General features: G+C 56.2%; 1 protein-coding gene across 1 annotated transcript in view; it reads right to left on the bottom strand.

The window, feature by feature from the left end:
• Positions 1-782: 782 nt before the first annotated feature.
• The window catches only part of CPLX1 (complexin 1), a 43,192-nt gene continuing 28,133 nt past the window's right edge, over positions 783-15,841 (bottom strand). Inside the window, exons 2-3 of the mRNA XM_004383534.1 lie at positions 10,743-10,918; positions 783-980 (exon numbers count right to left, since the gene is read on the bottom strand). Coding sequence (XP_004383591.1) covers positions 783-980; positions 10,743-10,918 — 374 coding nt within the window. The remainder of the gene's footprint in view (positions 981-10,742; positions 10,919-15,841) is intronic.

Below are 15,841 nucleotides of genomic sequence, written 5' to 3'. Positions count from 1 at the left end.
CTTCGGAGGAGGAGGGAGGGAGAGAGGGAGAGAAGGACAGACAGACAGGCGGACAAATAGGATGTGAGAATGGCGCAGATGGCTGGGCCTCAAGTGGACACACACAGACGAAACGCAGAGAACAGAGGCTGATGCGGTCTGGCCAACCAGGTGTCAGAGTCGCTGGCGGGAAGAGGGTTGGGGCCCAGGCCGACCGGGAAGGGGAGGGGCTTCGCACACCTGCCCCAGGGCGGGGCAGCACGAGCTGCTCCCCCTCCCCCAGCCACATGACACCCCTCCCCCTATGGCTGTGCTCCTGAGTTTGGGCCTGGACCAGCACCCACCAACGCAGGGGCGGTGCACTGAGGGGTGGTCGAGAAGCTGGCCCTTTCCATGGCCCTGGCCTTGGGCGCTGCTGGGTGGGCGGTGAAGGGCCGAGCAGGAGGGGCATCCTGGCTGTGGGGATAGGCCGTTTCCCCTTGGCAAGAGTTGCAGGTGGGTTCGTCCTGGGCCTCCGACACTGGCTGCAGGTGGCTGGGGCCCTGGGGGTTGGGTGCCCCTCGCCGGGAGGTGTCTATGGCACTGGCTGGGTGGTAGGGGACGGAGGCTCCCAAGGCGTGAGGGGGCAGGGCGGATAAGACCTAGGACTATGGCTTATGTTGGCATTGGGGGGCTGCAGTCTGCTCCCAACATCCCTTCAGGGGCCTCTGCGGAAGGGTGTGTATAGGGCTGGGGGCGGCGAGCAGGGCAGTGGGGGTGGTGGGGGCTCCAGCTCGGGCCAGCGGATGTCCATGCCCGGGTTGTTACTTCTTGAACATATCCTGGAGAGGCCCCGGCAGGTACTTGATGACGGTGTCCAGGATGCCCTCGTCCTCCTCCTCCCGCTCATCCCCGCAGCCTGGCGGGATGGCCTTCTTGGGCCGTGTCAGGCTGCCTTCTGAGTCGGCCTCCATGGCGGCCTGGGCCTCGGCCTCACGCTCCTCCTTCTTCTTGATACCGTACTGTGGGGGGAGAGGGCGAGGTCAGGCAGGGCGGGGAATCTGGGGAACTGAGCACACCCCAAAAAGGGCAAGACCCTGGGGTCCCAGCACCCCGTTTCCCATCCTTGACTCAGGGTGCACCCCGTACTGGGGAGGGCTTGGCATGGGTCCCTGTACTTGGAGGGCTTTCCAAGGAGGCAGGGAGCAGTGGGGAGAATCACCCAGTGGCTCCGCTGCCGACCTGCCCCACCCAGCCCAGCCCAACTCCTAGCTGGGTGCCAGGCTGGTCGCACCTACACATAGCCAAACCCCACCACCACCTGCCCCCCATCCCTGGCAGGGATGCTCTGCACCCAGTCAGCACTGCAAAGCTGGCAGACATCTGGAAACCCTACCAAGTTGTGGCCTTGGGCTAACACACCTTGTTATAGATTGAATTGTGTCACCCAAAAAGATGTGTCAAAGTTCTGACCCCCAGTACCTGTGAACATGTGACCCTGTTTGAAAATATGTCCTTCAAAGATGCTCTCCGATAAGTTAACAGGAGGCCAGACCAGAACAGGGTGCGTCCTAATCCTATATATATAAAAAAAAAAACCCATTGCCGACGAGTCCGTTCCTACTCATGGAGACCCCATGTGTTAGAGTAGAACTGCCCTCGTAGGGTTTTCTCGGCTGTAATCTTTATGGAAGCAGATCACCAGGCCTTTCTTTCTTCCATGGCGCCACTATGTGTGTTCGAACTGCTAACCTTTAGGTTAGTAGATGAGCACCAACCATTTGCACCACCCATATAATCCTATATAAGTGGTGTCCTCATGAAAGAGAAGAGACAGAGAGACACAGACAGCAAGGTGACCGCTGAGTTATGCTGCAGAGGCAAGTCAGGGAATGCCTGGGGCTACCAGAAGCTGCGAGAGACAAGAAAGGTCTTTCCCTAGAGGCTTCAAAGGGAGCCTGGCCCTGCTGACACCTTGAATTCAGACTCCTAGCCTCCAGATGGAGCCCTAGTGGTCAGTGGTTGAGTGGTTAAGAGCTCAGCTGCTAACCAAAAGGTCAGCAGTTTGAGTCCACCAGGCAATCCTTGGAAACTCTATGGGGCAGTTCTACTCTGTCCTATAGGGTCACTATGAGTCGGAATCGGCTCAACGGCAGTGGGTTAGTTAGTTAACCTCCAGAATTGGGAGACAATACACTTCTGTGCTTATAAAGCCACCCAGTTTGTGGTACAGGCAGTCCCCGGATTACCAACGTCCAACTTACGTACAACCCATGGTTCCCGGTAAAGCCTATTATAATAAAAATTTTAGGTACATACAATGGCTCATAATAATGAACAGGCACTACTTTACGATGCGCATCAAAACATCATTATTATTATTACTGTATTATTATGTTAAAGACGTTTTAGTGTGTCTGGAAGTGTTTCTTTAATTTTTTTATGCATAGAAGGGAGCCCTGGTGGTGCAGTAGTTAAAGAGCTCGGCTGCTAACCAAAAGGTCGGCAGTTTGAATCCACCAGCCGCTCCCTAGAAACCCTATGGGGTAGTTCTACTCTGTCCTATAGGGTCGCTATGAGTCAGAATCGATGGCAACGGGTTTGGTTTGGTTTTTTATGCATAGAAAGGTATACTATATACTAAGACAAACATTTGACTGACTGATGTTAGATATGAACCGTACCTAACTGTTCCAACTTACGTACAAATTCGACTTAAAGTCAGACTCAGGAATGGAACTCGGCCATAATCCGGGGACTGCCTGTGCTTTGTTACAGCAGCCCTACCACATTAACTCATATCTGGACACCCCTGAGCACCCCTCCCCCTCAGTGCACCCTCTTCCCTCTCCATCCTCCCATCTCCTGGGTATGTCTCTGCCTTAAGCCCTTATCCAAGTCTTCCCAATAGTGTCCCCCCAAATTCATGTCCTCCTGGAACCTCAGAATGTAACCTTATTTGGAAATAGGGTCTTTGCAGATGTAATCAAGTTAAGATGAGGTCATACTGGAGTAGACCAAAACCCTGTTGCCTTCGAGTTGATTCTGACTCATGGCGAACCTACAGGACAGAGTAGAACTGCCCCATAGGGTTTCCAAGGAGCAGCTAGTGGATTTGAACTGTCAACCTTTTGGTTAGCAGCCAAGCTCTTAACCACTGCACCACCAGGGCTTCTACTGGAGTAGGGCGGGTCCCAGATCCAATGATTGATATCCTTATAAGAGAGAGAAAAGGAGAAGACTCAGGGAAGATGGCCACATGAAGACAGAGGCAGAGACTGGAGATACGAGCCAAGGAACGCCAAGGATTGCTAGCAGCCTCCCGAAGCCAGGAGAGTCTCCCCTAGAGCCCCAGCAGGAACCAGCCCTGCCAACACGGATTTTGGACTTCTGGCCCAAGAGGGGAGGAGGCTTGGAGTTTGTCTGCACTCCCTCAGCAGGGGTCCCAGGCAACCCCCAACCCTGGCTCTGCACCCTCAACAAGAGCTGGGAGTGCTGGGAAGGTCCTGACAAGCCTGTGACGCAGCGACCAGGAGCATCAGTGAGCACGTCACCTGCAGGTCATGGCACAGTGGGGACACAGCACTCCAGCCACAGAGCGTCCTGCTGAGCTGAAGGGCAAGAGGGCTGATGAGAGGCTAATGCATCCCAGACACTGAAGCGGGCATGCCCGGCACTGCGGGCCTCTTCCCGGGACCACCTCCCCTCCCGTTGGGCAGCAGCCCCTGGGCCCAGAACGGGGACAAAATGCAGCCCGTGTCCTGTGGGGCTGGCGGGGCTGTGTGTGGGCAGGAGGCAGACACCACCAGAAACTAGGTCAGACAGAGCTTCCCTCCAGCCAGGGCGGAGGAGGCTCCCCTGGCTGGGAGGGCTGTCTGTGCACACAGCAGGAACACACAGAGGATGTGGGCTGGCTCAGGAGGCTGGCTGCCCGAGGTGTACACTCAGGGAACACGCAGTGCTGGAGGGAACACGTGTGTAACTGCTGGTGGGAACATATGTGTAATAGTGGGAACATGTGGTGCTGGCATATGACTGAGCAGAGGCACCTCCCTGACCTACCTGCAAACAGAGGGCTGGGGTCCTCCTTCAGGAGGTGTCCAGGAAAGAGACCCCAGTACCCCCCCCAACAGGTCACTCTGAGCTTGACCTGAAGCACCTGTCACTCCACTGAGGTTCAAGGTCATGGTGAGGTCAAGTTCACCCTGGGCTGTACCTGAGGGTCACAGTTATTGTGCCTGGGGCTAGGGGCTTCTGAGTGGGGGTCCACCAGAGGCATCTGAGCCCCAGAGGCAAATGCCCCTCAGCTCCTGCGCCATCAGCCATTGCCCCTTGGGGTGACTCCCTGGCTGTTTACCAGTGATGTGGATTGAATTGTGTCCCCTCATAATGTGTGTCGACTTGGCTAGGCCATGATTTCCAGTATTGTGTGGTTGTCCACCATTTTGTGATCTGATGTGATAATCTTATGTGTTATAAATCCCAACTTCTATGAGCCAGAATCAACTCGATGGCAATGGGTCGGGTCTAATGACATTAATGAGGCAGGATTAGAGGCAGTTATGTTAACGAGGCAGGACTCAGTCTACAGGATTAAGCTGTATCTTGAGTTAATCTCTTTTGCCATATAAAAAGAGAAGTGAGCAAGGAGGAGAGGGACCTCATTACCACCATGTAAGAAGAGCCGAGAGCACAGCTTGTCTTATGGACCCAGGGTCCCTGTGCTGAGAAGCTCCTAGACCAGGGGAAGATTGATGGCAAGGACTTTCTCCCAGAGCTGACAGAGAGAAAGGCTTCCCCTGGAACTGGCACCCTGAATTCGGACTTCTGGCCTCCTAGACTGTGAGAGAATGAACTTCTGTTTGTTAAAGCCATCCACTTGTGGTATTTCTGTTATAGCAGCACTAGATGACTGTCATGGATTGAATTATGTTTCCCCAAAAATGGGTGTATCAATTTGGCTGGGCCATGATTCCCAGTACTGTATGATTGTGTACCATCTTATAATCTGATGTGATTTCCTTATGTGTTGTAAACTCCATCACTATGATCTAATAAGATGGATTAGTGGCAGTTATACTGATGAGGTTTACAAGATTAGATAGGGTCTTAATCCAATCCCTTTTGAGATATAAAAGAGAGAAGTGAGCAGAGACACCTGGGAACCTCATACGACAAAGAAAGCAATGCCAGGAGCAGAGCATGTCCTTTGGACCTGAGGTTCTTGCGCTGAGATGCTCCCAGACCAAGGGAAGACTGACACACCACAAGGACCTTTCTCCAGAGCCGACAGAGAGAGAAAGCCTTCTCCTGGAGCTGATGCCCTGAATTTGGACTTACAGCCTACTGGACTGTGAGAGAATAAACTTCTCTTTGTTAAAGGCATCCACTTGTGGTATTTCTGTTATAGCAGCACTAGATGACTAAGACAACCAGGAACACTGGGAACACTGGCCACAGGAGGCATCCAGCCATCCTTGCCAACCACTAGACATCACTTTGAAGAGCCAGGCCACCAACACTGAGACAGCAGGGACCCCCACCCCACCCCAGGAGCACCTGCTGGGACGGGAGCCCAGGGCAGCTAGTGCCCCAGACGCGCTGAGAACCTGACATTCACAAGGGAGACGCTAAGTCTTGACAACAGAATGTTCAGAAAAGAAGGGCATCAGAGCTGATCAATGGGAACATCAACAGCAGTTGTCATCATCTTGCAAACCTCAGCCTGAACCCCAAGTGATTTTAAGGGGGTGTGGGGAGGGCCAGGGGGCCGGGTGGGTGCCCAGGCCCACAGCTCTGTGCCTGGAGGAGGGGACTGGGCCTCATCCCCTCCCCAAACGGGGTTCTGGCTCAGAAGCTGTAGAACGTGGGCGGCTGGAAGCATGAAAATCAGGTGGTGGATATGCAACTCTGGTGATGCATATGCAAATGAGGCAGTGGACATGCAAATCAAGCACAGGTGGGCCAAGCCTCCCCTTCCTCAGCTAGGACCTGCCCAGATGGCCTTGTAATGAGGCAGGGGAGGGGAGAAGCCACCCCTTCTTCCTTCCCGGCACTGCCTGCTAGCCCCCAGCACCCACCCTCTGAGATGGGAAGTCATGCCTGTCCACTTCTCTCATTTAAGGATATCTGCTTCCCTAAGCACCCTGAGTGGACGCATGACCTCAGCTAGGCCTCATGGCCCTTCTGCAGAGGAAGGCATTGGACTAGGCCGTGTGGGCCCCTCTGTCCTGTCTGACTAGCAGGGCTGAGTGGCCTAGGAGGGGAGCCCCAGACCAGGGCAGGGCAGGAGGGGGCAAACGCTGGTGAGGGGGCACCCTATGGAGAACAGAAGAGCAGCCCAGGAGGAAGGTGTCTTTGGAAAACAGTGAGAGACGGTGTTGGGTGTCAGGGTGTCTGGGATAACTAGGCCTTCCATGGAGCGGAGGCTGGGGTTCTGGCAGCTGTGTGGAGCCAGGTGGGTTGATGGAGGAAGCTTCCATCATCTTTAAATAGTTCTGTGAGCAGGTGTGAGGCTCGGGGGCTCCCTTCGGTCTCCCATGTTCCCGCTGGGCCCAGATGAAGTCAGGAAAGGAGCCTGGGGCCGGGGTGCCAGTTCCTGCAGGGTCGCTGTGGGACCCTGGCAATTGCTCCCTCCCTTCCCCGGCTCCGCTTCCTTACCTCCCCCATCTGGGCTAGGGAGCCCTATTTTGTTGTTTTAACTTGCTTGTCTATGTGGTTTCTCCCTTCTCTTCCCCACATCAAGCCCGTTACAGACTTGTTGAATTTGCTGGTAAGATCAGTTTCTCCCCAATTTCCAGGAAATTAAGTGAAAACAGGGTGGTGGAGATGACGAACTTCAGGGGTCTTTCCTGGGGCTCCGAGTTCCTAAAAGGCTGAGAGGCAGGGCGGGCAGCTGGCTGGTGTCCAGAACTATCCGGCCAAGCAATGAGACCCCAGCCCGAGGCAGCCAGGCCAGGCCCCCACGGAAACCTGCCTCAGTAATTCCATGACCTTGGGCGCCCGAGTCCTGCATCCAAGCCCCGAGCTCATGGGGCCCTGGGGGCTGGAGCCGGGACCTCTGGCCTCACAGCGAGAGATCCTGAAGAGGATCCTCTCACCGAGCCCGAGGGCCATGGCCTTCTCGCGGTGACCATCACTGTCCAGGTCCCTCTGTCCCCTGGCCCTGATGCCCAGTGCAGCCCTCGTCACTGTTCCGCCCGCCCTGGGCTGGGGACGCAGTTCCTGGGACAGGGCCTGGGTGGGGCTAAAGCAGCTTCTCCCCCACCCCGGAGGTCCTCAGGAGGCTGGGGGGGAACTGAGGGGGTGTGTGCACGGCCACCAGGGAGCGCCCTGCCCTCGCTGGTCAGTGGGGTGGCTCTGCCTCCACTTCCCCTGCAGCCCCCACTGTAAGACCTACCTGCCGGCCTCTCCCACCACTAGGACCACTTCCCTATTCTATCGGGGGTGGGGCAGGTGCCTCCTGCAGGCCTGGGGGCTCCTTGGAGGGAGGGGCAGAGCCAAATTCTGGAAGGGCCCAAGACGTCCTTGGGTCCAGAGTGAGGCCCGCAGAGGCGTCCCCTGTCTGGGATTCCAGTATCCCAGTCTGCCTCAGACCCAGACCCCGGGAAGGGGGGCTCACCCTCATCCGCATCTCCCCGCACGCTCCATGCCTGGCTCGGCCACCATCAACGCCAGCAGGGGCTCTCAGAGTCCACCCACAGGAGGCTGAGGGGTGGGCGCGGCATTCAGGGCACTCAGGCAGCCCCACCTGAGCCCGGAGCCTGCATGGTGCTCCCCTAGGGTGGGGGCCCAGGAAAGGCCCGTCCCCCTGCCCTCGTCTATGCCCCACCCCCACCTGCTGGGCCCCACAGGACACCTGGCTTGGACTGGGTGGTCTCACAGGTTGGACGAGGGGCCCTGAGCTGGGGCTGGGGTCTCAAGGACCCCAGTGCCCGCCTCCTGCCCCTCAGCCACCTTCTCACTCAGGCCGTTGTGTGGGAGCCCTTCCCATCCACATGCCTGTGTTTTCTGTCCTGGGGCTTGTCTCTGTAACTCTGCACGCCAGAGAGACATGTGCTGTCTGAGCCTGCCCGTCCCTGGTGGGCCAGGGAGTTCAGATTCTGAGGGACACCTTGGACACACAGGGACCTGGGAGGCAATGGGATCAGCACGTCCCTGCAGGAGTGACCTCCCAGCCCACCCTCCTTCTTCCTCTATCTCTCCCCACACCAAGGACTGGACCAGGGACGAGCGTGGCTGGATGGGTGGGGGCTGGCCTTGGAGGGCACCCAGCCTGTGTGAGCCGTGGGACTTGACCTTGTCCCGCTCACCACCCCACTGAGCGGACTCTGTGAGGGCGCCCGGGAGGTGAGGGGCATCCTGGCTCCAGACCCGGCCCCCAGGGCTAGAAGTCAGTCTGAAACGCAGAGTGAAGATTCGGCCTGAGAAGGGGGTGCCCTGCCGCTCGGCTCAGGAATAAGTGATGTGGGATGGATCCTTTCTGATCAAGGCCTCTAAGCCACCATGGACGACCTACCAAAGAAAGCTGAGGCCTCTGCGGAGGTGCTGCCACAGCCCGCTGGGAGCTGATGCCGGCCAACAGCTGGGTGGCCGCTCAGCCCACAGCCTGTCCGCCTCAGGGCTGACCACACCTGGGCGGAGTAGAGGGCGCCACCCACCTCCGCCAGGGAAAGGCGACCAGCAAAGGCTCAGTCCAGGCAGACTCGGCCCTACTGTGTCCAGGGACACCCCCACTCAGCTGTCCCTACGTTCCACAGACACCTCACACCTTCCACTCTACAGACAGACAGACAAACCTGAATACGATCGCTTCGGTGGGGCCCAGGCACCCAAGAAGTTCCCAGCCCTCTCCCTTACCCCCCTTCCCCATCGCTCTGTGTCCCTCAGCAGCACCCCCCATTCCTATGGTGTCTCCCCTCTCAGCTCTATCTCTGTCTGTGTCTCTCTCTCTTCCTCCTTGCGACCCTAATACTCCCCGGCATGTTTTCTCCTTTTCAAAACGAGCAGCTGAGAGCTTGGCATAACTGACGCCATGATGAACCTTTAAGTTTCTTTTTTTTCTTTGCCTTCTCCCTTTTCGCACACCTTTGTCACTGGCTTTGTTTTATGACTTAGGATCCCCCACAGGAAGCTAGAGCCCAGATGTCAGATCCGTCCATCTTTAGCCCAATAAGGAAATGTCTGATTGCTTATCTCTTGTATGATACAGACTCTCTTGTAACCTTGTAAAGAATAACAACGCTTCTAACCTTTGTAAAAATCATATATAAGCGCTAATGTAAAAATGTCTTTTGGGACTCCCGAAAGACAGCCTGCGTTGCTGTTGGGTCCCCAGTGGTGTACACTTCCTGAATTAAAACTTTCTCCCTCTTTCTGACTTGGAGTATGTTTCATTGGCGCGATTACTCCAGGGCAAGGGCCCGATTCGGGTAACACTCTTTGTTCTGTTTGTCACTCTGTGTCTGTCTCTCTTTCTGTCTTCCCGTCTCACTTTCTCTCTCTCTTCCTCCCTGTCTCTCTCTCTTCTCTGTATCTGCCCCCCGCCCCCTGCTGCACCCCTTGCTTCCTTCCTGCCTTCCCCCTCCGCCTGCCTGCCCTTTCCCAACACTAACATCTGTGTCTCCCGGTTCAGGGTCTAGGGATCCAGCTGCAGCTCCCGGCCATGAGTCTGCAGTCTGACTCACTGCAGCTAGAGTCCAGGGAGCTGGGGGTCTGTCCCAGTTTCTGTAGGCCCTTCCAGGAACGGTGTCCAGTGAACGTGCTGGCCGGGGTGCCACCCCACCGCTCCCACCCAACCATCTGCTCCCTGGCCCATGACGGGAGGGCCACGAGTAAGCAGCTGGCACCACCCAGCTGACCAGTGGCCACACTGTTCTTATCTCTGATGGAGGGAGGGGCTGTCATACTATTGACACCCACTCAGGCTGCTCTGAACCAGTGTCCGCCTCCCCCACCTGCAGGGAGCCCCTCCCCAGGAGGGCAGCGCTAACATGACCTGCCCACAGCTGACACCCAGCTTCACCTCTATGAGCTGAGGGCCTCCCGGTGCTGCGCCCGAGCCCCAGAGGAGGCATTCAGTGATGGCTACCGACTCCCTTTCCCCACCAGCACCAGGAGGGGGTGGACTTCCATCTGTCTAGCCTCCAGCCCTGCTAACCCATCTGTCTGTCCATCCATCGTCCATCTGTCCTTGCAGAACTAGTTCATGGAGACCAAGATGGGAGGGGGAGGCCCAGCCCCTGGAGGCCCCCGACTGGTGGCCAAGGAGGGAGAAGGGACAGCAGAAAGAGGGCCCAGGGCAATCCTGAGCACTAAAGTCTTCACTCAGGACCTGCCTCCCTCACCTGAGGGCTGGGTCACCACTGCTCACCCCAGACGCGAGACCCACTGGTGCCCACCATCTCTGCCCAGGGTGTTTTCCTCGGAAGTCAAGGCTGTGAGCTCCCCTGGCCAGCAGCCCTTGTGAACACCCCAGGTGTGCCTGCACCCCCACCTTGTCCTGGATGCCCCAGGTGTGCCCCACATACCCACTCATCCTGGATTCCCCAAGTGTGCCCACACCCCCACCTTGTCCTGGACACCCAGGTGTGCCCCACACCCCCACCTTGTCCTGGACACCCAGGTGTGCCCCACACTCACCTTGTCCTCGATGCCCAGGTGTGCCCACACCCCCACCTTCTCAAGGTTGCCCCAGGTGTGCCTGCACCCCCACCTTGTCCTGGACACCCAGGTGTGCCCGCACCCCTACCTTGTCCTGGACACCCAGCTGTGCCCACACCCACCTTGTCGCGGATGCCCTGCCGCATGACCTCGCGCTCAGCCTCCATCTTGGCGTACTTGGCCTTGCGCTCCTCCTCCTCCTGCCGCAGAGCCTCTTGTCGCTCCTCCTCCTTCTTGGCCGCATCCGGGTCCTTCTCCTCGTCACCCCCAAGCATCTTCCCCATGTCTTTGGTGGCCCCTGGGGACAAAAGGCCGCTGAGTCGGGGCAGCCCCCATGAGGTCGGGGCCCAGAACAGGCCGTTTCCCGCCCCGTGGGTAGAGGTCCTTCTGCAGCAGAGCACAGCCCTGCTTATCCCGGAGACAGCAGGCCCGTGTGTAGGGCTCCTTGGCTAAAGTCTCCCTCAGTCGCTCACTTCCTACCCTCCCAGGCCCTTCTGCCCTCCCCAGGTTCTAGCATTTTCTACTCCATCAAGGGATGTGTGGCATTTGGTATGTGTTAGGGGGCAGGAAGAGGTGTGAGGGTGCAGAGATGTCGGTTTGTAAGAGTCAGAGAAGTGTGGTTGTGTTGTTCGCGTTTGCGTTGTGGTTGTACGTGGTTGTGTGCGTGGTTTGGTGGTTGTGTTTACGTGTCTATTTTGTGTGTATGCATTTGCGCGTATTTTTGTGATTGCGTGTGTGCTTGTGTGCGTGTGTGTTTGCGTGTGTGTGTGTGTGGCTGTGTGTTTGTTTTGTGGTTGCAGGTTTGTGTGTGTGATTTCATGTATGTGAGGTTGTGTGGTTGTGTTGTGTGGTTGTGTGCATGTACAGTTGCATGTGTGTGGCGGTGGTCTAGTTGTGTGTGTGGTTGCATGTGTGTCTCTGTGTGTGGCTGTGTGCCTGCGCGGTTGCGTGTGTGTCTCCGTGTCTCTATGTGTGTCTGTAATTGTATGTGTGTATGGGTGTGGCTGCGTCTATGTGTGTGGCTGTGTGTGGTTACACGTATGTGTAGCTGTGTGTGTGGTTGTGTGCATGTGTGGTTGCATGTGTGTGGTTGTGTGTATGAAGCTGTGTGTGTGTGTCTGTGGTTGTGTGTGTCACTGTGTGTGGTTGTGTGTGTAACTGTGTGTGTGGCTGTGTGTGTGTGGCTGTGTGTGTGTGGCTGTGTGTGGCTGTGTGTGTGTGGCTGTGTGTGTGTGTGTGTGTGTGGCTGTGTGTGTGTGGCTGTGTGTGTCTGTGTGTGTGTGTGTCTGTGTGTGTGTGTGTGTGTGTGTGTGGCTGTGTGTTTAGCTCTGTGTGTGTGGCTGTGTGTAGCTGTGTGTGTATGGCTGTGTGTATGTGTGGCTGTGTGTGGTTGCCTGTGAGCTCCTGGAGGCTCTGTGTGTCTTCTCTGGGGTCCCGTGTCCGGCAGAGGGTCAGCCTCCTGAATGGTAGTGGAACATGTAGACTGAGGGGCACGGTGTGGGGAACGTGTCTGGTGAGCAGGCCTGTCGGGCTCTGACCACCGGCTTCCTCGGCCCTGACGTGGGTGCTGGTGGGCAGGGGCTGGGCCATGGCTGTACCGTGGGCTGCCAGCCACTGTGTGCCATCGACGCCAACGCCGTAATTTCTCTGCCGCGCCAGCTACCACTTTTCTCGTGATCTCGTGATTCACAGGCCCCACAAACCTCCCCGACCACCCTCTGACTCGGCCAGCAGGACAGAGACGCGTAATTACAGCCTCAGGGTGCGCCAGAACTGCAGCCAGCCTGGCCCTGGGTGGCTACAGGGAGCCGAGAGGCCCCACTGTGCCCAGCTCCCTGTGGACCACCTTCGTAGGAGACTTGTCACCAGGGTCTCTCCCCGTGTCTGCCCTTCACCCCCGCGATCCTGCAGGCCGGGACTGGTGCCCACCCTGCCCTGTTCTGATCCATCCTCTCCAGCCATTGTCCACCTGGCCTCTCCAGGTAGTGACTGCTCGCCTCCTCGTTGACGGCCCTAACTCTGTCCTCTGACCCCTGGTCACCAGACCTCATAAAGTCTGTGCAACGAACCCATAGAGGCTGGCTGGGTGCACACTTCAGAATAAACCATGGCCCATAAACCCCTAAATAGGTCTGTTTGGGTATGGTGCTGACGCCACCCCTCAACCACCGTGTCCAGAAGTCCCACCAACCCACCCCTGCCTTGCAGGCCCAGCTCTGTACCAGCCCCATTGGTCTCCCTGAATTCAGTGACCCTGTGTGCTGTGTTCCTGGTGCTGTCCGGCTACCGTTGCTACTCTGATGCTACAGGTCTAAGCAGCAGTGTACCCGTGGAGACTCCCTTCCTGCAGGAGCCTGTACCAAACACTGCCCTTGCTGGTTCCTCGGGAGACACCGCCCTCTCTCCTAGGGCAGAGAGTTGTTTGGAAGGCTACCAGCTGTTGGTGGGAAGAGAACAAATTTTTGTTGGTTCTTCCGGGCTGAAAACCGGATGTCCCTCAGGCCGGGCCATGCCCACACCACTTGCTTCTCTGCCCGGGATCACTGGCTGCCTGAGACTCAACCATAGAGGTGTGGAGTGTGGGGGGACCAGGGCCACTTGACCCCGTTGTCACTGTGGGGACAGGAGCAGCCTTGAACTGGGCTGATGCTGCACAAATGCTCTTTACCAGAAAAACACTTTGCAAAGCCGATTTCAGGCCAATGACTCCAGGGAAACTAGGTCACCGAGCAGACACTCAGAGATGTCTGCTAACAATCCCCCAGATAATGAGGCCAGAATCACGCTGCCTCCAGTTGGGAGGGGAAGGCGGGACAAAGCCCGCAATCCCAGGAGCAGTTACAGGCATGATCTTCTCAACTATCCTTGGCCTGTTGGCAACCCATGTGCAAACTAATTCACTCTAAAGGGAGAGTGGCCAATAGCTCTTTCTCCCTCCTGGAAGTGCAGGCATCTTACAGAGGATGGAAGCTGAGTCAGTCTCTACCCACCTCTCTCTCCTGAGAGAGAAGGAGTGTGGAATGGCTGGAGCAGGGGCTGGAGAGAGCACCCTGACCTGGGGGCTGTGCCTCTAAGCCTGCCCCTTCCAATGTATCACATGGGCTATTGGTCTAGTAAGGAGCCCTGGTGGTGCAAGGGTTAAGTGCTCGGCTGTTAACCGGAAGGTTGGCAGTTCAAACCATCCAGCAGCTCCGCGGGAGAAAGACCTTCTGTAAAGATTTACAGCCTTGGAAACCCTACGGGGCAGTTCTACTCTGTCACATGGGTCGCTATTAACTCAACGGCACCCAACAACAACAACACAGGTCTAGTAACTAAAGTAAGCATTTATGGAGCACCGACTGTGTGCTGGAACCTGCTGCCACTGGTGCCCGCCTGGGGTCCTACTGGCACTGCAGGAGAAAACTCCGAGGCCTTCCTGAGCCCTGGGCTGACCCCCTCGGCCAAAGGGGGCGTGAGAAGAACCCCTTTTAAGAAGGGGCAAGCTGGCCGGCTGACGGTGGGAGCCGTGGAGGAGGGGATCAGAGGACATTTCACCTCAGTATGGATTCCTGCTCACAGGCAGGCCCAAAGCCACTAAGTGTCCAAGTGGGGCCCTTCTTCAGGTGTGCACAGAGCGGCTGCGGCAGGGGGCTAAGAACCCGCCACGTGACCCGTTACGGCATGCATTGTGCCTACAGAAGCCCCTCAGGGCCGGGAATTAGAAGGCACAACCAGGACCACAGCAGAAACTGGGAGAAGCTTGTTGCTGACACAAAACCCTGAATGGGCCGTTTGCTCTCCTGGCGCCGACCACGAGCAGCCGGGTCACTGTGGTGTCCGGGTGCTGCTGCAGGTGGGGTGAGGGGTGCTCAGGGTTGTGCCTGGGGGTCCAGCCCCACAGCCCCTGCCTAATGCCCCGCACCCACTCCTGGACCCGCCCACTGGCCTCCCCTATCTGAGTTCCTCTTCTACCCTACGCTCCTGGGAGGAAGGCGCTGCCCTCCTCACCCCGTTCACAATGAGGAAACTGAGGCATGGAGTGGTTCCACATGTTGCCCTAGGCCAGGACATCCCACCCGCCGTGTTGCCCCATACTCTCACTAAGAAGCTACAAGCAGAAATGGACAATATTCCACTCGCAGTAACCCTAAAAATATAAAACAACTGAGGAATAAATTTAAGAAAGATACAGAGCCCACGTGAAGAAAATATCATCACCTTTTTAAGTTTTACGGTTTTGGTAAGATACACCGGATCCACGACCCAAAACCCACTGGGTCGAGTTGACTCCAACTCATAGCGACCCTACAGGACAGAGTAGAACTACCCCATAGCATTTCCCAGGCTTTAAGTCTTTACGGAAGCAGACTGCCACATCTCTCTCCTGCAGAGGCATTTTAAACCGCCAACCTTTGGGTTAGCAGCTGAGCGCTTTAACCAGTGCTCCACCAGGGCTCATGACAGACAGGCTTAATATCATAAGGATGTCAGTTATACCAAAATTAATATACAATTTTACATACTCTGGATGGTACTTCCTATTCAAACTCCAACAGTTTTTTTTTTCTCTGTTGGATTTGGATAAAATTATCTTAAAGTTTATATGGCAGGATAAAAGTCAAAATCGATCCAGTCCAATTGTCCCGTGTGGCTGTTGGTAGCTGCTGTCCAGTCAGCACCCCGCTCGCGTCGACCGCAAGCATAAGGGAACAGAGCACAGCCTCGTCCTGTGTTATATCCATGATCAGCTGTGGATTGGTCTGTTGTGATTTTCATTGGCTTATTTTTTTTTTATAATTTTTTTTGTACGTTAGATGAAGGTTTACAGAATAGTTTCTCATTAAACAGTACACATACTGTTTTATGACATTGGTTAACAACCCCACAGCATGTCAACACTCTCCCTTCTTGACCTTGGTTCCCTATTACCAGCTTTCTCGTCCCCTCCTGCCTTCTAGTCCTTGTCCCTGGACTGTTGTGCCCCTTTAGTCTCGTTTTGTTTTATGGGGCTGTCTAATCTTTGGCTGAATGGTGAACCTTGGGAGTGACTTCGTTACTGAGCTAAAAGGGTGTCCAGGGGCCATACTCTTGGGGTTTTCTCCAGTCTCTGGAAGGCCAGTAAGTCTGGTCTTTTTTTGTGAGTTAGAATTTTGGTCTACATTTTTCTCCAGCTCTGTCTGGGACCCTCTGTTGTGATCCCTGTCAGAGCAGTCAGTGGTGGTAGCCGGGCACCATCTAG

The sequence above is a fragment of the Trichechus manatus genome, unplaced genomic scaffold, assembly GCF_000243295.1.
Source record: "Trichechus manatus latirostris isolate Lorelei unplaced genomic scaffold, TriManLat1.0 scaffold00111, whole genome shotgun sequence".
Classification (NCBI taxonomy): domain Eukaryota; kingdom Metazoa; phylum Chordata; class Mammalia; order Sirenia; family Trichechidae; genus Trichechus; species Trichechus manatus.
The sequence above is the reverse complement of the archived record's forward strand: the minus strand, read 5'-3'. Positions and strand labels throughout refer to the sequence as shown.